The sequence below is a fragment of the Python bivittatus genome, unplaced genomic scaffold (genome assembly GCF_059951505.1).
Source record: "Python bivittatus isolate LINGU-HERP-01145 unplaced genomic scaffold, Pbiv_v1 ctg000510_np1212, whole genome shotgun sequence".
NCBI classification, from domain to species: Eukaryota; Metazoa; Chordata; class Lepidosauria; order Squamata; family Pythonidae; genus Python; species Python bivittatus.
Window position 1 is genome coordinate 1,779,814 of NW_028277081.1, and position 25,428 is coordinate 1,805,241.

At 46.4% G+C, this 25,428-nt stretch overlaps 1 protein-coding gene across 3 annotated transcripts in view; it reads right to left on the reverse strand.

The window, feature by feature from the left end:
- Nucleotides 1-2,356: 2,356 nt before the first annotated feature.
- The window catches only part of AJAP1 (adherens junctions associated protein 1), a 97,607-nt gene continuing 74,535 nt past the window's right edge, over nt 2,357-25,428 (reverse strand). Inside the window, exons 4-7 of one of the 3 annotated variants that reach the window (XR_015797385.1) lie at nt 22,446-22,688; nt 20,888-21,018; nt 16,286-16,514; nt 2,357-7,982 (exon numbers count right to left, since the gene is read on the reverse strand). Coding sequence is in view for 1 of the 3 variants with exons in the window: in XM_088147621.1 (XP_088003747.1) it covers nt 20,946-21,018; nt 22,446-22,688 (316 nt within the window). In the remaining 2 variants the exon portion in view is untranslated. Of the gene's footprint in view, nt 7,983-16,285; nt 16,515-18,503; nt 21,019-22,445; nt 22,689-25,428 lie in introns of those variants that run through there. The other 2 variants (XR_015797384.1, XM_088147621.1) reach the window with 2 other exon arrangements.

Consider the following 25,428-nt stretch of genomic DNA (forward strand, 5'->3'; position numbering starts at 1 on the left):
GGAAGACATCTGAATGGAAAAGGAGCTTCTCCACAGTCTGGATCTCCTTGCTGGGGAAAAAAACCCTATTGAAACAGAAGGGGGTCTTTTCGAGACAAGTTGAGGGTTTGGGTATCCTACAGGTGCACACACGTGTGTGTGTGCATGCACTCGTGTGTACAAAAGCCTGTTCCTGGGGCATCTGTTTGAGCAAACGCCTGACTAATCTATGGGTCTAAGAAAACCATCTGGAGAATGGATTATAATTAGAGATAAACATAATGGGCTTCTTGTAATCCTCCACCCCAAGTTGCAAATCTTCGGCGAGAGGATTGGAGAAGGAAAGAGGAGGCATTCGCTCATCCCCTAGAGAAGGACGAGATCTCCACTGAGGAAAGATCGACCCCATTTTCTCTGGGATGCACATTTTCATAAATCTTGAGCGGACTGCCCCCACAGCCTCTTTGTCTTTAGTCCCCCCCCGCTTGTTGCTCCACCCTCTCTTGAACCCATGCCATTCATCTTTGGGCAGGAGGTTCCTGAGAACAAAATGAGGGGGCACCTTCTCTAGGAGCTCCAGCTCTTAATCGTCCAAGGAAGTCCAGTCTACTGATTATGTGTTGGGGTCTGTCTGTGTGGACTGAAAGAGAGAAAAAGAAGAAATCTGGAGGGAATGTCTAAGGTTGATAAGACCAAATGCTGTTTTTCTGGCTAGAATAAAGCTCATGTTCTTCTAGGTTTTCATCAGTTGGCCTTCTTGGTGGCTGTCAGAGGTCTACAACTTCCTGCCAAGTGTACACTTGGAGACAAGCCACCCTCTTGGTGATGAAGATTGATGGACCTTGTTGCACCTCCCTTGGGAAGAACTACCCTCTGGCTCCATTAACTGAGGTCCTAATTTGCCATCTTGACCTTGTGCTTGACCTTCTCCCTTCATTAATCATACGCTTGGCAACTTACAAACTTCTTTTAAAAATCCTAACATTGTGAGCAAACGGCCTCAGATTTACAGGACGGTCCACTTGCTGGAGCAGACGTCTACTTTTCTTCAGCTTGCTCCAAACCAGCTTACTCTACATCTTTCTGGGCCTGTTCTGATTATTTTTCTCCTCCAGGGCCTGAAATCTGCTGTTTTCCCCACTCAGTCCCGCTGCCTGCAGTGAAGAAACCGCCCACACTGAGAATAAGGCTTCTTCGCCGCCTGAATTTTTCCAGCCCATCTTCTCTATCTGCACTCAGTGCAAAGGATTTTGGTGGGGCTTGGCTGAGCCTAACACTGGGCAAACCTCTGCTGGGACTCCCTTGAATATTTCCTATCCTTGCAAAGAAGGGTTTTCTTCTTATCTCATGGTAGGATAATCTAGAAGGAATTTCTTGAGCAGAGTTTAGTAAGGATGGATGGATGGATGGATGGATGGATGGATGGATGGATGGATGGAAAGGAAGGAAGGAAGGAAGGAAGGAAGGAAGGAAGGAAGGAAGGAAGGAAGGAAGGAAGGAAGGAAGGAAGGAAAAGGAACCTTGTGGGTTTTTTTGAAGATCTTCCTTCCTTTTGGTTTTTTTGGACAACCAGGCAGCTGGTTGGAACCCCACTGTGTGGATGGACTGAGCAAGGAAGGACTGAGCACATGTTGGCTTTGAGCCACGTTTCCAGAATATGCACTGGATACTTGAAGATTTCAAGGTGCAGCAGAAGGCAAAGGAGACATTACAGAGTGAGGGAAGCCCCACCTGCATTTTGCTCTACCCCACCCACTTCCTCTGAGCAGACCCAGACAGAAAAACAGAATCGCCCAGCCTTGATAGAGCCGAACTCCTCTGAGATCTCTTTTTCCTTTGGAGAAACCACCCACCCAGTTTCCCCACCTGCTGATTGAGTGGGGAAGCTTGAAAGATCCTCTGAGATGATGCTGTTGAACAAGTTTATGTATTCTTAAATAAGAAGAGCTACTTAGAGCAAGTGGGAGGAGATTGTTGTTACTGAAGAGTTCATTGGATGTGAATTTTCAGGCTTTAAGAGATGAGATTCAAACCACTCTCCCTGTTGGTGGGTTCCAGTTGTCAAATCTGCTTCGTGGCATTATAGTCCACTGTGTGGTAGACCATCTTCCCATCCCCTTTTTTGACTCCCCGCTCCCGTGGAGAAAAACTTAGCAACAGCAGATGCTGAATTTGGAAAGCAGGTGGCATGAGAAATGGGAAATCGGGCTGGGATACAACCAGGAAGTGTTTTGTTCCTGAAAAGCAAACCTTAAATGGCTCTAGCATGGCAGGAAATTGCCGGAGCCAGCAATTAGCACAACTACAGATGGTTAGTGAACACAGCGAGCTAGGAAGTTCTATCAAACTTTATTACATTTTGCATCGAATCTGGGAGATGAACTTGCAGGAATCTTTGATCCCCCCCCAACCCCCCAGTTCCAAAAGACAGCCTGTTTTGAGGAGATAATAACTTACAGGCGTTTCCACGCTAATGCTTACACGTAGGAGCACACCAATACAGGATGCATTTAAAAACTGGGTGGGCATAAACAATCAGGGCTCCTATTTTTTTGATGCTGAGTTTTGGATGCTGGGGACAAACAATCAGGGAAAGGTGATGTCTTCACCTTCTTCTTCTAGCTTTCGCGGGAAGGCCTGATTAGCCATTGGAAACATTCCCACCTGATCCCCAAAAGTGATTCTCACATGCAAGCAAATGGGAGCCTGTTTTTTTTTTTTAACCTTCCTTGCCCAATTTTGCAACCAATTCTTTTTGTCCTACTGAGGTGACCTTAGTTTTATGCAGCCACGAATGTATGGACGGGGAACCAGTTGGCCTTATCCGTTTTCCCCTCACATCATTGCAAAATACCCTCTCTTGAAAAGAGTTCAGGCCTCAAGTTTCCGCCAAAAGTTTGAAGAAGGGAAGAGGGAAGGAGGAACGGAAGTACCACGTGTATTGATGTTTTCCCCCTATAAACGAAATAAAGAAAGGAAGGAAGAACCCTTGGTCTTTATTGCTTCCGGCATCCGGATCTAAATTTGGCAGGTGGGCCTTCACCAATGCTGGGGGAAGGAAATAAGTTTAGATTAATTCGCAGTTGCCCTGTTTTTGAACAGAGCAGCAAGAGGCAATGATAAACCTCAAGGCAGGGGTTGCAACTGCATTTCTGAAGCCCCGCCCCCTTTTGCTGGCATTAGAATGTGCCTAAAAGGGGCGGGGCTTCCGCTGGGGGGCTGGGCCTGCCATCTTGACTTTCTTCATTCTCCACTGGGGATGCTCCTGGAAGGAAGATACACCTTTATTCTCTTGTGTGGTCAACGCGGCATGGAGGATGACCAAGTGAAAGAGGACGGGGGAGAGCAAGCCCTCGGTGGCGTGCAAGTAAATAGCAGTAAATGAAGGAGAAATGATATACCTTGGCTTAAAGTCATCCAGGGCAGGAGAGCAGCCAGAGACGTGGGAGGAAGTCTGGTAGGCGGCAAAGCGATGCAGCCGGCCGGTTTTGCAAATCGGAGGTGCTCCGGTACCCCTCGAAAATGATGGGGCGCAAAGCAGCTCTTGAGGTGTGGGAAAAGTGTGACTTCCTAAAAATGGCTCGCTTGGACTTTCTACGTTTTGAGCAGAGACTAAACAACACATTCAAATTATTCCTCTGCATCTCCTTCCTTCCTTCCTTCCTTCCTTCCTTCCTTCCTTCCTTCCTTCCTTCCTTCCTTCCTTCCTTCCTTCCTTCCTTCTTTCTTTCTTTCTTTCTTTCTTTCTTTCTTTCTTTCTTTCTTTCTTTCTTTCTTTCCTTCCTTCTCTCTCTTTCTCTCTTCTCCTTCTTCTTCCTCAGGCTACGGGTTGCATTCCAGTGATCTGATGAAACTGCATGCGAGGGGAAGACATTGGGCTCAATATATCTCTGCTTAAATGCCATAGTACCATGTAAACTCTTTTTTTCTTTTAAATCTAAGGACCAGTAGCATTCCCCTCACTCTGACGTAGCTTCACATGTAAAAAATGCCAGAGAGAACCATCATGTCAACATAGATTGGGGGCCTCCTAAGGCCATCAAGAGAACAGTGAAGTATCCACTGCCTTGAAAAGGCGGAAGGAAAAAAGCTGGAGTTTAAACCTGGAGCACTGACCTAAATAATGGCTTTGATTCTTATGTACTGTGGAGGGCTTTATATTCGTCTACAGTGGAGAGACTGATCAAACTGAGTCACATCTGAGAACCTTTGATCAAATAAGTCAATTCCTGAATTAGGAGTTAAGTGCCTGAAGAGCCAAGAATTAACTGTTAAGTCTGATTTGAAGCCTGAGATTTAAAACCATCGCCCTCACTCTGATTTGGCTTCCAGACTTGCATATGTATTTCTCTTTGTTAATTATAAGATTGTTGATTGTACTCATTAGGAAATATGGGAGTTGTAGTCTGACAAGAGCAACAGATTTACAGGATGAGGGAAGAGACAGATACTTTTATGAAATCTCCCTCTGCTATAACTCTTTCAGCTTGGAAAAGAAAAATCCTGATAAATTTTTTTCACATTTATCTTCCCTGCAGGACTGAGAGAGGGCTCAATATTATCATCATTATCATTGCTGTTGCTATTATTATTTAGATGTATTATAGCCATCTATATTGTCTCTAAGATTGGGTCAGTTCCTCCAGGAGCAAAGAGCGAGACCTTATGTGATCTTGTGTGATCCAGCTCACCAACAGGTCATCTTGCTGACAGAAAATCCAGGACAGGCCACACCCAACATGGCAGCCATTTTGTGAGTGCGCCCACAATATACTATCCAAATTCCATATATGCCCACGACTCCTCGAAAGTTCTCTATTCAAAGGTTGGTTGCTTCTGAAATAAAATATTTCAGCTTCCCCTGCCTGAGACCCCCCCCCCCATATGTATTAGATTAAAGCTCCCATTATCCACCAACCTGGAGCTGATGGGAATTGTAGCTGAACCCACCAGAAGGCTTCCAGTTTGGAGGACTGATTTTTTGATGCTGTTTTCTTTCCCCCCATTTGTGGGTCCGGACTATCTTTTGGATCCATCATAGCTGCTTCATGCCAAGACAAAACACATCCTTGGGAATTCTCCCTTCTTTAGCCCTTCTCAACGTTACAGGAGATTTTGTTTGTATATTTCTTTATTTAGGGAAATAAATCACCCTCATGTTTCTCCTAACTGCTCAAGGCAGCTTACAAAATTTAAAACTAACAATACCATCAATAAACTAGCTTAGAAACATTAATGGAAAAAGGGGAGGGCGGAGCCCAGCATCTGAAATCAATAAAACAATTGCAAGGGAATAAAAAGAAGGGGGGGATCCCCAGGGCTAAAAAAATGGGGCGAAGGGAGGCAGAAGGACTTTGTTTGCAGCCGAAAAGAAAACGCTGATGCCACCGAGTCCTGCGTGCCCAGCCCTTGTATTCCAGAAGCAGGGAGATGCCGGTCCAAAATATTCGTTTGCCTAACCTCATCCAAAAGATGGGATTTTTTACGGGGAGGACTGTTTTCCCACGAGAGCTGGTGGATTTCGAAAAGCAGCACCCACATTTTGATCCACTATGGGGAGAGAGAAAACCTTCCCGCCTTCCACGTTTCTCGTCCTTGCACTGAATAAATGCTCCGCCTTATTCTCAGAGTGGTTTAAAAGTTTCTTTGCAGTTCCTTCTGTTTCATTTTTTCTTTTTTCCTGAGCTTACTTTAGGACCGCGAAAGAGGAGGGAGACGGCTGGGTTTTGCTGTGCTTTGATTCTTCTCACCGATCCTCTGCTGGGCTTTCTCGTTTTCTTGGGGAAAAGAAAGGGATGCTTTTAAGCAAATGCCGCGTTTAACCTCTGCAAAAGCAGCACCAAGGTGTTCCCTCTGGTGCCCTGCCTGGGCGCTGTGGGATGGGGGGAAAAGCCAGGGAGGCTGTAGACGGTGGCTGAGGAAGCTGGGTTGCTCTTCCTCCGGCCTCCTTGTTGCTAAATCCGCGCCAGAGCACCCCAGGACAATTTCACGTTTCGTTGCCTCCTTTGAAAAAAGGAAAGAAAACTGAGATTTGTTTTCCCCCTCTCTCCAATTCAAGGATACTATTCAGATTTTTTAAAAATTTGGATAAAACCTGGCTGCTCTACCGTGAAAGCGGGAGACGTTTCCAAATGGTTTTGCAAAGCAGCGCCTTAGAAGATCTAAATCTAAATGAAATTTGCTCGATGTCCTTCGCCTTCGCTTTTCTCAGCTCTTGCTGATCAACTTTATCGCAGGGTGCCGTTTTCAAACAACCTGGAACCCCGGCAGTTTCTCTACGTGGCATCGTGCGTCGGAGAGAGCCAGGTCTTCTTGCCTCGTGCGCACTAGAGACGCGCAAATCTTTCCTCTGTGTTTCAGATCTTACCAGCCTTCAACCTGGTTTGCTTCGTTTCTTCATTAATCTGAGACTCTGAAAGTCTGCAGGATTGTTTGGCGCTTTTCTCCTGGGAGGCACATTTCTGGATGCAATGAAGTTTAGCGCACACTTTTCAGGGTGGCACGGAGGGGGCAGATATTTTTGCAAAGATTTTTCCCAACTATGATGCGTGCTACATATTTTACTCGGATAGGAGGCTTGGGGGGAGGCGGGGGTGCTCCCCTTATATATATCTTCAGTTTTCTGCCTTGAGACCAGCAACGCACACCAGGAAAGGTGCATGTTTCCAAAGGATAACTGAGATTGGGATCGCTTCTGCTCACTCCGAAAGTGCTAAATTGGGGAGCGTTGCTTTCGGGCATAACTGGCGTGTCCTTCACCCGGACTGTATCCTACCCGCTCTTCCTGCAGCTGTGCAGATCGACTCTGCAAATCCAAGAGGTATCTTCCATGAATGCGTCTTCCGCGTTTTTCACTCTCCCCTGAAACGAATTCTTGCAAAACTTCCAAAAAAGCTCCATATTCAGCAAGACCCCCTAGATGTTATCCACTTTTCCTCCTTTTCTGCAACGCCTTACAAGGGCTTTTTGACCAAGGGGTGGCAGAGGACAATGATTAAGGGGCCCCTTGCCAACTGCCATGGTGGCCAACGAGGAGGAGCAGAGAGATGAAACATTGAGAAAACGTGGAAGGGTTTCTCCCCTCCTCGAGGAACGTTGGCTAAACAGTTTCCTCAGTTTCCCAGCCCACACATCGGGTGGAAACTTTGCCCAGCTGCTGAAAAAACTGACCACATACGTTCAGGGGCACTTACTGCAATCCAGCTGGGCGTGCGATCATCGACCAACCAGGACCAACCAGGATGGTTTAGAGAAAGTGGAACCGCGGGGCTCAGAGACTCGTCAGGCATGCTCTTAAGGGAACGGGAAGACGGACGTCTACAGGTCTGCGAAAACTACATTTCCGAAGTAGAAAACATTGATTTATTGAAGTCCAGGTACTGACCTTGTTCAATGGAATCATACTGATAACCCACAATAGCCATTTCTTTGTTTAAAAAAACCCAGACAATTAAGATTGTTTTTCCAAAAATTTGCTACAGTACAAAATGTGTTTGTGTGTGTGTGTTTTTTATATATATATATATATATATATATATAGATCTATATATATATTATATGTATAGTAACCAGAAATACTGACTTTACTAGAAGATTTTGCCCCACCCTTACTCTCCGTAAGTTTTGACGTGTCCTTTTCTGTTTTTCTCAAGCCGTCCCCTCTTTCCCAGCAATGCATGGCACATAATGGTTATTATTGGCACAGGTTCAGAAAAAGGATGACTCTTCACACGTCCCCAACTGACGTCCGTCTGGATTCCTGTCGTCTTCCTTTGATCACCTTGTGGTGTGAGTTCCTCCAGGCCCTCCCTCTTGCATGAAAAATAATGCACTCCTCGAAAAACAATCTGCGGCATGGTGGGGCAAGTTCCTTTTTTTTTTTTTTTATAAATATAAAAATATATTTGGTTGTTTTGCAGTCTTCCGTCAGTAAACACAAATGGTAGATATAGGTCACCCCTTCATTTTAATTTTTTTTTTTTTACAGGTTCACCAATGGAATCCTGTTAGGAAGAAAAGACAAGAAGGAAAAGGGAAAAGTCATCGTGTGCAAAAGTCATCCATTCAAGCATTGATAGACCGCCCTGGGTCAAAGTTTGTAGCCACGTGCCGGGGCGGACCTCGGCAGCGGGTTAAATTTATTTCATCGAGGCCCTTCCTTAGCATCCCGTGAAGGGACTTGGCAGAAATGAAACGTCAACCTTTGCAAAGCCCATTAAAATGCGATTAAAGCCCAATTAAAATCTATTAAGAAATCAGAACACCTGCCCAGTAAGCTTAGAACCCATCTGCATATTTTTTAAAAACTTACATTGATCAGGAGCGTTTGTATAATAAAAGACAAAGGAAAAGGAAGGAAAAAAACGTGCAAGAACAGAAAAAGAAAACGAAAGAAATATATAAATGACTTCCGACCTTCCGGTCGACAGATAAGTGCAGTCTGAATATCCTTCCTCCCTCTTCAAAGTCCCTTCAAATCCTCGTTTATTCTTCATCTTCAAATCCATAAATTCATTTTTTTCTTCTTCTTCCAGCCAAAAGTCCATAGACGGTTTCCAGACTTTCAGAAAAGTTTGCGTGGCTTTTTTCGCTGATCAAACAGGTCTGCCTAAAAAATATTTTGCTATGCCACGGGGTGAATAACAGACCGGGACCCGGCCTGACTTCCATTGGCAGGGAGTTCCAATGTCTACAACGGTTACCAAGCGTGCCCTGCCTCGCCCTCTCCCGAGATCTTAAAACCCCGGCAGGGTTTGGTTTTCCAAACAGTTCAGACCCAACTTGGGCAGAACTTGGGTTGTGTAACTAATATCAATAGGAACGGACGTGATATGAAATACCTTCCATTAATTTCACGGAGCGCACTCTCTAAGACTGGCCAGACAGATCACGGCAGCTTGGCAACCTCAGCTAAGCAGGGTCAAAGTATCTGGATGGGAGACCACAAGGAGACCCCTGAGTGGGAAGTGAGAAAGATCCTGGGAGAAAATGGGGGCAAGCCCACTTCCTTATTACGGCCGAGAAAGCCTCTGTGTAGTCTAGTCAAAAGAGGCCTCTTGACCACTTTTTATTCGGCGGCGAAGGCTCTCTGGAGCCAACCCATCCTGTTTATTTTGGTCCTGGCCTGAAAAGTCATTTGTATTCTATGGCCACGTTGACATCTTTGATCAGAGAAAAGACGTTGAACTAACTTTAATGCTGACTTATAGACTTCTGGCGAGAAACAGAAAAAAATAAACTTACGATATGCAGTTTCGATGATCAGAGAAAAAAATATAGATTATAGGAAGAATTAAAGTCATGCCGTAACCACAGAGCAGGAGGTTAATTTTCACTTCTAACTGCTGTAAAAGAAAATCAGAATTTACTTCTTTATTTCTCTTTCTTTCTGCACGTTTGGCTTTGTTCTTTCTTTACTTCTTTCTTTTCTTTATTCTCAATATTAGTCTCTCTTAGACTTGATCTGTCTCGTTTACAATCTTTATAAAGTTATTTTTTAAAAAAATCCTTTTCTGATTCTCACCCTCCCACACCCGTTCCCAGCCTGTGAAAGTGAGACGGTGTTTGCAGCTCGGACGCCAGTGGGTGAAAGAATAAAAAATGACATTATTTGCCATGGTTGGCAGCAAGATAGCCAAAGTTTTTTTTGGGGGGGGTGGAATTTTTTAAAAGAACAGATTGCTCACGAGCTCCTTGCAAGGAGAAAGAGGAAACACAGCGTCAACCCCTGCTTTGCCATGTCTCAGGGGTTCCTGTGGTTTTTCTTGAAAACTTTTTTTATTTTCTGTATTTGGGGGTGAGTATTTATTTTGGATTTCTCCTGAGACAGGAAGAATTTCCCCTTGCACTGAACGGAGGAGGCGCGAAAGTCTCAGAAGATGGAGCCGGGACCCTTGGAGACCCCCCCTTTATCACTTTTCTCGAGCGAGCATTTCTCCTTTGAAAAGGAAGCCAGTCCTCTTTCATCCCAGGGAGAACCGCTGGGGAAAAAACTCGTCCTATTTTTCTGTTTGCAAGAAGGGCAGTTCTGAAAGACCTTTCTCTTCATTACGCCCCATTACCCCCCTCCCTCTTTTTTGCTTTCTTCCCCTAAATATTCCATTTCTCTTTCTTTTTCTCTCTCTGCCTTTTTTTTAATAATTATTATTTTGAAGGTTAAGTTTTTTTAAAAATGGCTAAATGGACGGGTCCGATTAGGGAGAGAACAATACCGGCATTTATAAAAGACTGGAAACCCCTTATGGACTTTTTGCTGAAGACGGACAAAAATGAATTGGTGACCTCAGGATATACTGATTCAAAAGGGCCGTTGATGGGAAGAAGGAGACTCGATGTGTAATTTGGGAGGGTGGAGATGGCAATGATCATGTCGGTCACGGCTGCAAAGAAGATCGGAAGTCGCCTCTGTAGATATTTTTCTTATTCTTTCTTTTATGGTGTCTCGCTTTTTTCTTTTCTCTTTCGTAACTTTTTCTTTTTTTCTCCTTTTTTTCTTTACATTTCTGTCCCTTTTTAATTTGGCATAAAATTCTTTTTCAATAAAGATAGATGGATGGATGGATGGATGGATGGATGGATGGATGGATGGATAGATGGATGGATGGATAGATGGATAGATGGATAGATGAAGATAAAAATGGAGAATGAAAAGTGCGGTAAAATTGTAGCCAAAGTGACTAGTCCTCATGTGTACCTCTTAGCAGGAGGGTGTGTTTTCCTTGTCTGCTTAAATGTACTTAAATTCCAGGGCATCTGGCATGATTTATTTATTTATTTAAGTTTATTGGCCACCCAACTCCAGTGGGCTCTACGCAGAGGCGGGCAGAGCTTTTAAATCAGGAATATGCACATTGGGTGAAGAGCCCATCAGTCTGGAAACCAAATTGCCGGGGCCGCTTCCCAGATAATAAGCTGAATATTAGCCAGCGAGATGCCAGAACCGGCTGATCTGAAAAAGCCACGCCGGGTTGAGTGTGGTTAGTGCTTGGATCCCCCCCCCCCCCCGACGATCCCAGGTTGGGTTGGGAATCTGAAAAATCACCCCAGCTGGTAACGGCTTTCGTAGCCCTGCCGAGAAAACTCCAGGGATGGAGGAAAGGAGCCGAGTTCAACTCCGAAAAGGCCTTGCTTTCAATCTGGATACTGGAGAAAGATTATGGGGTACAGCCCTGCCTGAGATCCCACAACCACGTAGGTGGACATCAACCCCTCCTCTGGCCAGAAACAAGAATGGGGGTTCATAGCCATATGGAGAGGGGGACCCCTGATTCAAAGTGTCCTTCTTAATGTAACGGATCCCATAATCCAATTCAGCTCTAGGAAATCTTCACGTTAGCCCCTTTCTAAAAGTTTCATCTCAACCCCATTTTTTCACCCCCCCTGGGTGCAGCCTCCTGGCACCCCAGATTCTCAATAGGTCCCTGCAGACAACTGGGGGGGCATTCTTAACTTCTTGGACGGTGTACCTCCCAAAGACCTCCTTGGGTGGTTGCAAAACGGGAGGTCAGCGTTACCCGTATATCTCCGGAGGAATCCGCAGTCATAGAGAAGATGTTTCCTCTGCCACCGTGAAGCCTTAATTACATTTTTTTCCCTGTTAATTGGTATTTATGTAGGAGACACATCTCGCCCCAGCTATTATCAAAGGGGATTATTTTCTGCCCACTCTCTGCTGCCATTCAGAGATTATTATTTGGGGTGTGGAAGCAAAGATTATCGTTATTTGGCCCGGCCCGGATCCTTCCTGGCACCCTGTCCTTTCTGAATGGCACGAAGCATCTCCAGGGGCTCGCGGGGAGCAAATTAATTGGGTGCCTAGAAAAACAGGACCGCCGTGAAACTGCGAGGCCGTGGGATTTTTCTGCACTTTGCATTTCTTGCAAATTGCATTTTCCATGTGGAGAGGGGGAAAAAACCCAAAACAAAACAAGATTTGAATTTATTACAGTGAAATATAACTGAAAACTGAAAACAAAAATGGTTGCATAAGGCTGAAGTCTACCCATTTCTCCCATATTGCAAGTGAGGCCTAGAATTGCCAACTGACTAGAAAGAATCAATCTGGCGTGGTCTGCTGCCCTGAACAATAACTAGTTTGGCCCGAATCAAGAGGAAGGATGCTCACCGCATTCCAGGGCTGGGGTTGTCTCAAAATAAATTAGGATTCAGCAAAGCCTAAATTAGAATCCCCTTCTCATTTCACCACCCTAGATATAAATAGTCCAACTAGAGGACCTTGGCTAGTTGCCAATCAATAAACACATACATAAAACAAGCAGGATAGGATCTTGTTTGCATTTGGAAAGGAGACCACAAGGAAATCACTTCCATTTTCTTGCCAGCAGGGATGTCTCCGTCTAGTCACCAGGAATTGCTGGTGACCCGAAAGAGTTGCAAGTCTGCCATTTCCAAGAAGCACAACTGGTGGGATTATTGATTTTTTTGCCTGGCTTCTACGCTGCTCCAGGAGAAACCGTTCATGTACTCTATTGTGGTGAGTATAGAGGATGGCCTTGAAGGACAGAGGAGTGATCTGTGGCCAAGGCAAGGCTCAGATAACACAAAAAAGGCTTGAGTCCAGCCAAGAAAGTGGTTTAAAAAAGAACTCAGACAGGCCCCCATCCCCATTTCTCACGAAGATAAAAGAGGGAGGAAGGGAAGCACATTCAGACTTGCAAGATCCTGTTACTAGAGCTGTTCTAATAAAAGTAGCCTTAGGTCTACACTGTGTCTGTTTCTCAGCCTGGTCTACCTTATGGGGCTGACATCTATTTAAGAAAATAAGGTTAAAAAGTTCCCAAATAACAATCCCTTATAAAACACAGTGCCAGAAATAAGTAAAATTTAACCTTCATTGATCCCTAGATTGTGGGAAGGAGCAACTTAGAACATTCCTACCCCAAAGACGGGTTGAAAACCCCCAGATCTGATGTGGTTTTTTGGGGGATCTGGTTTGTGCTAGCTCATTTTAACCTCCAAAAATGCTTTTGTTTTAGGACTGGGCAAAGATTTGATACCCTACGTGGATCTGGATCCATTCACGGCATCAAATCGATTTGACAGATCAGGCTGTGTCGCTCTGAAGCAATTGGGCCAATTCCGGCCTTTCAAACACATTTAGCGTTTGTTTTGAAGGTCAGAATGGGGTTGAAGTGGTTCTGATCCAACCCCTCCACGCCCAGAAACACGTCCAAGATTTCCCTCTTTAGCGACATCTTAGAAGGGGGGATCGAAGACACCCCCCTCCCCAAGTTCTGGATTTCACTGAGAATTCAGGTAAAGCCTCCAGAGATCTTCAGGGTCCTGGGTGGTTCAGAATGAAAGTTGCTCTTCCCATCTCTTCTCCTGCTGGTGCAACGGTGCCTTTGCTTCTCCGTGGGGACGAGACAAGGTGTTTCACTGCATTTTCTTAGCTCTTCGGTGTCTTTAAGACCACCACTAAGTGGCTTTCTCAGAAAGTCTCTTTTTGAGGTTGCTGTCCTCCTTGGATGGACTTCTGATCTCCTTCCAAGAACTCCCTCGCTTCATCCAGCCCAAACACAGCCATGCACACGCCTTCTGTGCACAACCGGGGGAAAGTGAGCAGCACAGAGCAGATTCTCCCTACTTGTTCAAAGGGGGAGGTTTGATGATAGCAGCCAGGAATATTTATGACACCCTGATGGGTGGCGTGGTTTTGCATGCCCTCAATTTGCTAACTAGGTCACGCTTGATGTCTCTCATGGATCATCTGTGACCTCCTTCCATTCTCAACGGGAGAACAAGAATTGCCCCCGATGGCTGGCCGCCTGCCCAGCAGAAATTCACAAATGCGAGCGCCACGCCCAAGTTCTTCTGTTTTTCCCAAAGGGTCGTTCTTTTGAAATCTTCGCACTTGACTCTTTTCAAATGTTCCCAGCCCTGGGAGGTCTTTGCTTTGGAAACCAGAGCTTGGGGCAGTCACTGAGGATTTACGGTCAGGTATAATATTGGACAGAATGCAAATCACGGTCAACAGATGGTTGAGAGTTTTCCCACCAAGGACAGCGTCCAAAAAGGAGATGATTTGTTGAACAGCAATTCACTTCCCGCAGCAACAGACTTGGTCCTTAGGAGCAACCGCAGGATATATCTTCTGTTACAGAAGGAATATCCAAATTGGTGATGTGCTGAGTGTAAAGGCAATGTGCATACAGCCATCTGGATCTCCCATTAACCAACTTGATATTCCATTGCCATTGCCATCGTAGGCATCATCTTGAAGAGCAGAGAGATGTGGGCGTACAGTCAACGCGGCAGAAGGAATCCAGTGAATTGCAACGAGCAAATGTTATAGCTTTGAGTACATTAGGAGAAGGGGTTATTCAGTCTGAAGAGTCAATTCCCTTAAGTCAGATTTCCAAGTCAAGCTGGCAAGTTCATAGAAACATCACAGAATCCTGGGGTTGGAAGGGACCTTGGAGGTCTTCTATTCCAACCCTCTGCCCAAGGCAGGAGTCCTCATACCATCTTGGACAAATGGTTGTCCAATCGTTTCTTGGAAACCTCCAGCAATGGAGCCCCCACGACTCCAGGAGGCCAGCTGTTCCACTGCTTAATAGTTCTCACTATCAATTCATTCAACAAAGTCAGGTCTTCTCTTAGTTGACCCCCACTCCCATGAAATCATAGAATAACACAACTGTGGAGTTGGATGGGATCCCAAGGATCATCCAGTCCAACCCTCTGCAATGTGAAGGAAAGCCAATGGAGCCATCCTGGAGAAGTAGATCTCAGGCTCTTCTTGAAAACCTCCAGAGATGGAGAATCCACAACCTCCATAGGGAGACTCTTCAACTGTTGAACAGATTTCAACATCAGGAAGTTTTTCCTTATATTTAAATGAAATGTAGGTAGCTGCAACTTATAACAGTTATTTCTGGTCTCAGTTTCTGTAAGAATGGAGAAGTGTCCATTCTGGGATGTCCTGCTGGGGCATGTCCTTAAGATTTCAAGGACATGTCCTTGCATTTTTAAAGCAACATTATGGAACTGTTTTTCCAATGCTATTTCCAAGTTGGTTTTTTTGACTGCCCCATCTTGCCTGAAGCCCCAATGTCCTGATTGTCTCCCATCCAAGAACTAACCCTGCTTAGTCTTCTGAGATCAGCCAGGTTGAACTAGATGGTTCAAATTAGATGCCTCGTCTAACTGAACAAGAAATCAAGATATCATAGAGCCTCCTTAGCTGCAGGTACTTATTCCTTTTTGGGAGTGGAAGGTCAAGATTTCTACCCCATTTATAAGGTGGTATATGCATTTATTCTTTTTAACTGAACTGCATATGGAGAACAAAATACAATTTCTTGTAAACACTGTTGAAACAACTGATAGCAATGACTACATTAAGATTCATATAATTCAGTGTTAAGAGCCTAGTTAATTCAGTTAAACCATCTAGAGTCTTAAATTACTGTAAACAGGAAAAGCCAGGGGTGACACGTCAAGAGGAGACACACCCACATGTTACAATTATATCTTTATTTAAGGCCTTCTGACTAAAAGACTCATTTTTACCTCTGGTGTCTTCAAAAGCGAAAGGAGTTGCAAATGTAATGTTGCAAAGTTGCCAATTTTCCAAGGAGAAGGAGTGGTGGAGGAGAAGGAGAAGGAGAAGGAGAAGAAGGAGGAGGAGGAGAAGGAGGAGGAGGAGAAGGAGAAGGGGAAGGGGAAGGGGAAGGGGAAGGGGAAGGAGGAGAAGAAGGAGGAGGAGGGGGAGGAGAAGGAGTGGTGGAGCAGGAGAAGGAGAAGGAATAATGAATGGAAGCCAGAGAAGCTGCAGATCTGTAACCGAAGGACTACAAATATTCTTCACCGCCTCACAGCACGAAAGTATGCTTGACATAAAATATACCCCCCCACACACACCACGACCAACTTGGGAGTCCCCTGAAGCAGGGGGCTTCCTTCCTGCTTCAGACTGCAGGTTGCCCAGTGCAAGTCTTCTCTAAAGTCCCCCCCCCCCCGCTTGCACCCAATCTCCCAGTCACCTTCCTTCACCTGACACCCAGGAACTGTCACCCAACGGAAATACTTTTTCACCCAACTGGCAGCCACAGATCGCCAGGAACGTGACCTTCCCCGAGGGCATTCCGCCAGTGTAGATGGCAGCCGCTGCCTCGTTCGGGAAACACGTTTCGATGCCATGCCTTCGTGACAAGCCCAGGGCAAAACCAGAGGCCTCCCTCTTCCCTTCCGATTCCCAGCCCTGCCCTGAACCATTTGCGCACTGCTTCTTTGGCCAAGGCTGTTAACGTGTTATATTCCTTTTCTCTTCTAATCTAATTACCTTTTTTTGTAATGCTCCGTAATGTTAAATGGGCAATTCGGAGGAAGTCACACTTGGCGATGGGTGGAAAATTTCATTTAGGGCACGCCGATGATTCATTCTGATGAGGGCGGGGTGGGTGGGAGGCCAATCAATTAATTTGCTCGAATTCCTGGTCCCAAGGGAGCCCGGGCACCCTACGGTGAAATGCCACATGAGGTGGGACGGCTTTCCCCCTTTCCAAGGTCACCTTCAAAGAGGAACACAGGAAAGGTAACCGAGAGGAGAAGAAAGGCGTGGAAGGAGGGGCGGGAAAGACTACCATATTATTTCCAGGGTGAGCAAGTCTACAAATGATCTCCATCGCTTGGAAACTGGATCTCGCTAACCAACTGAGCCAAACTCATTAGCTGGAGATGGCCTCCAGTTCTGTCTTCCATATTGCCGTCTTCATGGTTGACCAGATATGGTCCATCAGCATCTGGGCAACTTGTGAGCACTTGAAAGGGGTGAAGACAGGGATGTTCCTGGCAGTTGTCCATCAACCTAGTGACTCTCTTCCCCCAGAACAGCCTGAGTGACCACTGGAGTGACCATGCTGGCTGGGCAATTCTGGGAGTTGAAGTCCACACGCCTTAAAGTTGCTGAGGCTGAGGAACACTGTCCTAGGGTGTTTGGGATGGAGCGAGTTTGCAGCTAATGCAACAAGAGATCCTAAATCTGCATCATCCCCAACTGGTTACAAGGGAGGGAGGAACTATTCAACCACTTCTGTTGATCTGTCCTTTGGGGAGCAAATGGCCAGCAAACTCCACCCCGGTTTTTTAAAATTAAAAACTAATGGAAGATTTGCCAGATTCGAGACAAACTTCAGAGCCCAGATAGGGCCAGGACAGGCCCACAAGGAGCGTGGCCACAGGCATTTGGTACAAGCCATGATGATGTCATGCATGGCCATTGTACAAGGTCATCACACAAATGACCCCAATTATGCAGTGCAGATGACATCATTTGCATCATTGGTGTGACGACACCACAGCAGGCATGATGAGACTTGAACACCCTTCTGTTCCCCTTGACCCTAGACTCCATGAGGGCCTGCTGGAGGTCAAAAATGCAACTGTGCACTGAAAGCCCACAATCCATGTGAAAAAAGGAGGGGTTCAACTCCCTGGTGATGGTTGCCATCTTAATTTGTTGACCCCCTTCCCTTAGGACCCCTGGGTGGCCGATGGGAGTTGAAGTCCAAAGCAGCTAAGGTTGGGTTGGGTTGGGTTGGGTTGGGTTGGGTTGGGTTGGGTTGCCTTGGTGGAACGCGATCTACATCATTGTTTTTCAAACTTGGCAACTTTCCAACACCCAGAATTCTCGGCCGGCTGGGGAATTCTGGGAGTTGAAATCCACCAATCGGGAGGGAGCTCAGGATGGGGACGTTTGAGGCTTTGGGACTTTCCTTCTCTCTCCTGGTAGTACAAAAAGGCCCGTTTGGAGCACACCAGTGTGACTTTCGATCCGGCGTGTGAAATAATGCGCAGCTGTAGTGGCAGTTAGTCCGTTGCAACCAGCCATGCAGAAAAGTTTGGATCCGGCTTCGGCTTTCACAGAATCAGTGTTAATCGCTCCTGGACGCAAAAGCCAAAGAAGGGTATTGATTGCCCAGAGCCGAAAAAGAGCAGCTTTGCCCGGAAACCCATTTCTTCGTGGCTGGCCAAAGACTGAAACAGGCTGCCTGGAAAGTGGGGTTGTTTTGTTCCAGAGCTAATCACGCTAAGAAAAGGGAAGAAACCTTCGGTGGCTGAGCAGAAGACGGGATCGCGGCACAGGAGGAGGGTCTTCTTTCGCTGCAAGGGGCCACTGGGCAGCGCTCAGCTTCCTCCGCCCTTCCCGATCTTTCTTACAGACTCGGGGGCATCGGGAGATCCAGGTCGATGGGCAGCCGCCGATCTTAGGACTCTTTTCCTCGAAAGAAGTGGCTTACTTTTACATTGTGCCCACTCACAGTTTGTAACAAAATTTCCACGTGGCAAATTTTGTCAAAGTTTTGTGCGCCACGTTGCTAATTATGATTGACTGATTGATTTGATTGTTATCCTGTTCTCTTCCCTTCCCTTCCCTTCCCTTCCCTTTCCCTTCCCTTCCCTTCCCTTCCCTTCCCTTCCCTTCCCTTCCCTTCCCTTCCCTTCCCTTCCCTTCCCTTCCCTTCCCTTTCCCTCCTCCCTTCCCTTCCCTTCCTCCTCCTCCTCCTCCTCCTTCTTCTTCTTCTCCATGCCTCCTCCTCCTCATCTTCCTCCTCTCTACAGGAAAAAGGGAATAAACTATGCTAATGGGAGCTCTCATTGCTGGGAAACTGGTGCGGAATTACGGAATCTGGTCCTTCTTTCACTTTCTCTGCGGAACAGTTTCAAAAAGCCTTTGGGGCACATGGAGAGCAAGACCGTCACAAAAATCACAGGGCCACAAGACCCTGGAGTTGGAGGAGGCCCTTGAGGCCATCAAACCCAACCCCCGTGGAGTGCAAAAAATGCCAATTAAAGCTTCCCAAATGACTGGCCACCCAGCTTCTGCTTGAGCACATCCAGCAGAGGGGAGCCCAGCAGCTCTCTCGTCCCATTGGCAAGTTGCGGTGACTATCAGGAACTTATTTTTTCCAACCTTCAGCTGGAATCTGCCTTCTTGTAACTTAAACCCATCGTTTGGTGTCCTTCCCTCTGCAGAGACAAAGAACAGGTCTTGATCATATTCCCTGAGACCTCCTTTCAAGTGTTTGAAGAGCGCCATGCTATTATTCTCCCTCCCCTCTACAGCTTTTCTTCTTAAGGTTAAACGGCAAAGATGAACAGATGCCAAAGAAATGCCCTTGAAAACGCATTGACAGGGCCTGGAGGAATACCTGTGCCAGCCCTTTGAGGTAGTCCAGACCAGAAGCACACCCCATGGGTACTAACGCTACCTTTATTGTAAGGTTACAGCAACAGAATCTTGCAAGTCTGAAAGGACCTCTCTTCCCCCTCGCCTTTACAGTCCAAGAAACTGGGGGGGGGGGCCTTCTGAGACACTTCCCACGCCCCCATTCTGCTGCGGGCTCAGCTGCCTCTTATCCGACCGTTGCCTAGCCTGTGACTCTTCCTCCTGTCTCCCAAGATCATCCCCACAGACCATTACATTAGTCCAGACCAAGACACCAAAATTATGAATGCTAATACTACTTTAGTATAAGGTTACATTAACAGAGTCTTGCAAGTCCGAATGCGCCTCCCCCCTCCCTGCCTTTATCTTCAAGAGAACTAGGGAGGGTCTGGTCTGAGACGCTTTCTCAAACTACATTTCTGCCCCAGACTCAAGTTTCTTTTATCTGACTGTTGTCTTAGTGGTGGCTCTTCCTCCTGTCCCTCAAGGTTACTCACGCAGCCCATTTCAATCTGCCAGGTGAGAAGGGAGGATAGGGGCCATGTCCACTGTGAGTGCAACTCTTTCCTTCCTTGAGGGCTGCAACAGGGCTGATGCTCCCTCTCAAGCTGATCATTAGAGCCCTGATCGTACTACAGTCAACGCTCTAAGGGGGTCTTCGGAATGACATCTTGTGAGGTGGCCAAAGGGGTTCCTGATGTGGACCACGGCTGCTAGCAAGGCAACACACACGCACTAGGGAATGGTTTGACTCTGGGGCAATGAAGTGACTCCTCCATTTGTAACATTTCCCCACCACCACCTTCTTTCTATGTACATCAGCGTTGTCCAAACCTGGCCACTTTAAGATGAGTGGCCTTCAACTCCCAGGCTGGCTGGGGAATTCTGGGAGTTGAAGTCCACTCAAAGTGGCCAAGTTTGGACAACACCGATGTACAGGGTTATTGTTCACCCTGCCTAGGACTTGAAACAGATTCTTTATTTCGCCTAATAGTAACAGCCTTGCAAACTGTCGTTTTCCTTTCTTTCAAACGGCTTTGGTAGCGGATATTACTGTTTCAGCACCCATGGGACCCGGATTAGGATATGGGTGCCTTCCAAAAAGGAGGCACCATTTTGGAAGACACCCTACATGCCTTTTAAATGTCATTTTATCACCTGCCACATCTTTGAAATCACCACCATGGACTATTTGTGTGTGTGTGTTTATTACCCAGCCCTTCTTCCTCTCTATGAATATATTGTTACAACAAAATGTGTGAGCAACTCTGATGTGGAATCAATTATTATAAAGCAATTTAAATAGCAGCAGGTTAAAAGAAGGGAAGGGAAGGAAATTAACCCGCTGCAATTGTTTATGTTCCTCTGAAACATGCTTAACCTTAGCTCTCGCGGAGCCATCTCGGTGGGCAGCCAATTTCAACCCTACTGTGAATGTGATAAGCATCTTGTGTCGTTGGGATAATCTAAAATGGAGCGCTTTGTTTTCAGAAAAAAAGGAAAGGAAAACTCAATCAATTAACGCAGAGGCAAACATTGGGGGTGACGGCCAGGTTTGCCTCCACCTCGGTAAACGCGAAGGGTATTTTAATTAAAAGCAAAGGGAGAGGGGAGCAGCAAGCACAGCAAGGGCGGGACGGGAACGTGAGAATGAGGATGGGGGAGTTTTTATTTTTTAAAAAAAAGAAGAGCAGAACCGCCGCCGAAGGGACTTACCGTGGAATAGCCACCGGGCGTCCGCCTGCCCCCAGGAAGTTAAACGGAGTTTGGCTGGTCAACAGGAGATTTCAAACCATTTTTCAGATACAAAGGCCACAGGTATTAGATGACGGTCAGAGGACGACACTCTGCAGCGGGCGGAAAAAAAGTGGCTTTGCACCCTTGCCTGGCAAGGCTAGAAAGGCCTCTGCGCCCCCCTCTCTCTTCCCCAACATCGTCGCTTGAGAACAGCAGTGCCCATTTTTAAAAGAATGCTTATCCCGGTGCCCGCAGGTTGGCCCCTCGCCCTGTTTTATTTCGGAAAGGCCCCCGCCAGATTGATTTTGGTGCACTAAGAAACGTCAGTTGCAATAGGAGCAATCGTTCGGTTAAAGCGTTACCGTTTGGCAGAAATCATAATTAAAACCAACAAAGGGTTAGGGGTTGCAGTGAACTCTTTGCAATCCAGACACCCCAGCTGGGAAATAAATAGAAAGAGGGGGGGAGGAAAGAAAAAAAAAAGATGCGCTATGAAACCTTTCCCCACAATTCACAAATAACACCCAGACACAGACACGCAGATATTCTTTCCCTCCGAGTCTTAGCTTTTCAGGGTTGGGACCGCTGTTCAAAACGCATAAGCAGAGATTGTCGGTTACTAAGAGCCTTGAAGGTTTCATCTTTTCCTTGTTTCAGTGACTCAAACATCCTGGCCAATAATCTGCTCCTAAAGAAATCCACCCGTGGGGCCTTTCAGCCAATGTCCTCAAAGATCTTCAAGGTTGCTTCTCCAGACACAACCGTTTTCACTCTCGCGTGCCCAAGGGATTCTGGGATGGGCCTTGGGGTGTCTGCAGGGGGGTGGGGGTTAAAGAGTCAAGAGGGGGGTGTCAATCATGTGATCGAAGCCCTGTTTCCTTTTTACATGCCTGACACACATACAAAGTGTGGGGCTTCCAAGGCACGTGCCATGGACTGAATTTGACATTCAGGATTTTGTGCCCTTCGAGGTCGTGTTCGCACAAAACCTAGCCAGATCAGCTGCTGAACTTGATTAGTTTTAACTTAGATTAGCTTTTGCCTTCTTTTGGTGTATGTGTGTGGCTTAGTTTTTGTGCAAGCCCATCCCAAGTGGTTCGTTTATGGTTCCGTCTCGTGTGTGAACACAGAAACTGGGTTTGTTCAGCGTGCTGGGTGACCGTAACCAACGTGAGTGGGTTTTCTGGGAAGGGGAAAGAAATTTGGGAGGCAGGCTGAGAATGGGGGATCTAGAGGGATCTCCTTTGCAAAAAATGGCAGAGCAGATGGACCAAGAAGTTCCAACCCCGGTGTGGGAAGAAGCGAATGCCGTGGGCACCCAATGGAATGAAAATAATGTCCAACTTTTCCTATGGCCCAATGTCTGGCTGGTTTTGGGCCATCTCCTTCACAGCAAAAGGGAGTCATCAGAAGCTATCCCTTAATCCATTCCCCCAGAGGGAAGACACCTCGATTTATTCCCAATCTGAATAGGTCAACCCAAGAATCGTTCAGTGCATCAACCACTGACGGTGGGGCTCCACCTTGGAGGTCTCACCTATTTCCGTTGAAGGACGTCTTATAGTCTCCTGGTGGAAGTATTGTCTCCTCGGCATACATTGGGACGGGCGTCCTCACGCACTCGTGGGAGCACTGGAGGGTTTCGTTGTAGGCCGTGAATATGTCCAGATTGCTGGGCACTCTGGCTGGGGTAAAGTCTGTCAGGTTTTGACAACTCTCCTCCTGCTGCTTGATCTTCCGCTGGTGGCCGTTCCGACGGGCGTTCCCCCTCTGCGCGCAGCTGGAAGGAGAAGGGAAGAGACCAGCTGACGGGTGCCTGGCCAACGGCTCCCTGTTCATGAAACCATCCCTTATATACCATCCTTTCTACTGAAAGCAACTCAGGGCGTTGCCCCAGGCCATAAACATGCAGCAGTTGAAACTACTCCTGGCCCAGTTAACTAGACCGTGTTTTTTCAAGAGGCTGAGGACATTGTCCTCAGGGTTGGAGGGGGAATTCCACGGCTGGGGTGGTGCCAAGGTTCTCGCCAGCAGCCTGGATGGCAAACAGGCCCCCAAGGATAGAAGGACTTCAGACTGACTGTAGAAGAGTAAGATGTGATTATGAAAGAATTCCAGGAAATGCTGGCTATCAAAGGCAAGTTCTCCCTGTGAAAATCCTCGCCTCTATTTCTCCTGCCCACCCATTCTCCGTGCAGGGCTGGATGTTAATGTCTTTTGGGCAGAAGGGGCCGTTTCCCATCTGTTCCTTGCTCTGCTGATGGCCAGATCTGGTACCAAGCTGTTCATTTCTGACTCTCTTCAATCTGACACTCTAATTCAGCATTTCCAAACGTGGCCAAGTTCCAGGGGTGTGGGCTTCAACTCCCAGAATTTTCAGCAGCGGCCACGCTGGCTGGGGAAATTTGGGGATTGAAGCCCACACCTGGAAGGTGAACGTCAACCCAACAGGAAGGGGGTGGAAGGCCAGTCCCCTCCCACCAATTGGCATCCCAAGTTCAGCTTCTCCAGCTCGTGCCAACAGACGGGTCAACTGATAGCCGGCGAGACATCTTCTAGATATTAGGGTCCCATAAATGCCAGCTTTATTGGGGAGAAGGATGCAACAGATTTGTGATTGAACATCTATGAAATTGGTTCACCCGTCCCTTGAGATAGCTTGCTCAGCATGAAATCACAACCTTTGCCAACTCAGCAGAGTTGTGAACACACATGCTATTCAGTGCTCCTTGGGGAGGGAAAAGGTGGGATAAAACCTGTAAATAAATGCATAAGAAAAGTCACAGAGGAGCCAACCAGTCCTCATGTTCCTGAGAGACAAGCAATTACCTGTGATTCCAAATTTAATTATCACTCTTTAGTACCTGAGAAACATCGGTCTCAATGAAGCGATCCGGTTCCAGGTATATTTTATGCATGTATTTATTTATCTTCCATAATCCAATCTGAATTTTAAATGGGGGCCTTTATAATTAAAGGGAAATTACTGATGCTAAGTACCGTGTCCGTGTAAGCAGCAACTGAAAGTTTAATACTCGCCAAGATTTTTTAGCATGCATAACGCATCGTCCAATTTGTCATCAACTCAAATGCTTCTCCCCTTAGCTGGAAAGAGGATGATCTCTTCCTTTCCTTCCGTGGTTCCCATTTTCTTTGGGGTTCTTCTCCGCCATTTTTTCTCATTTTCTTTGGGGTTCCTCCTCAACAGGCATAGCCCCCCACCCACCCACCCACCCACCGCACTCAACCCCTCCCAGATTTTGGCCTATGGAGATGAATTCTAACATCAATTTTGACTGTGGAGCACTTCAAACTTTCTAACAGGCCAGCAGGAAAGATAGGGAGAAGTTCTCCTCTTTGTCTTCTCCTGGTGACATTCCCTTTTTTGAGATCCATTTAGAGAAGCTGGTAGACATTTTCAGCATGTTTAGCCATCTCCCCAGTCTGTTCCTTCTTTAAGACGTGCTCAGCAGGGACAACAGAGGGACAGATGAAATATTTGGAAATGATGATATTAACTCAGTTGGTTTTAAAATGAAATCAGATTGGATTAAGCTTCTTGTTTTCTCTTTGCCCCTGTTATTTTGCCTTAATTTTAACCCAAATCATTTTGAGCTTGATTGGGGCATTTCAAGTGCATATATTATTGAAAGTCATAACTGTTAGGGGCTCCTGGATAGATCTGAAGCTCTTCTTGTAAGGAATCACGTCGTTCCTTAGGAAAAATGTGTACATTTCTGAGAAAAGAGTTAAATGAGCCATCCAGCAGCAATTTTTAGGTTATTTTTTAAAACTGTTTGGAAAGACAATGAATAGCCGAGAAATTCAATACAGCGGAACAGGACCTGTGTTCAGGGAGTCCTGAGGACAAAAAATGGATTTCCAGCAATTTTATTTTGAATTCGCGGTTATACTTCCAGTCTGTAAACAGTTCAAAGACACAAATCCCTGGAGTTAATTCAGATGTACAGCCAATCCAGATCTGTGTTTTGCCTGCCCCGCATTAATGGACAAAATGGATTTTTTCCCAAAACCTGGCCTACAATATGTCTGTGTGAATGGGTTGCATCTTTATATGTCTGCTTGTGGCTGGGACAAGGGACGTTCAGGGCAGGGGCTCGGGTGTCCTCTGAGGTCGCCTTCCTTTTTCTTTAAATCACGATGGGAAGAGATTTAAGGAGGAAGACAGCAGAATTATGCCTGATCTTCTTCCATGGATTACGCTGTCCAAGAAAGACGATGCAAGCAGTGAACGGGGTTCCTCTTAGACGTGCAACAGCGCATCTCACTCTGATCTTTTTTCACCGTGGTCCACCTTCTGCAGGATGAGTGTCAATACGCCGGAAGAATCTTCCAAACTTCCCATTTTGAATTGGAAAACCTCTGCTCCAGCCTTCCTGGGGGATTTTCAAGCTGTATTCCAGCAAAGAGGTTCCCCAGCCACAGAAGGGAGTTGGGGGAAATGTGGACTGTGGTGGCCCTTCCTGAGAAGCCGAGGGTCGTGGCTCTAACCCTCTTTG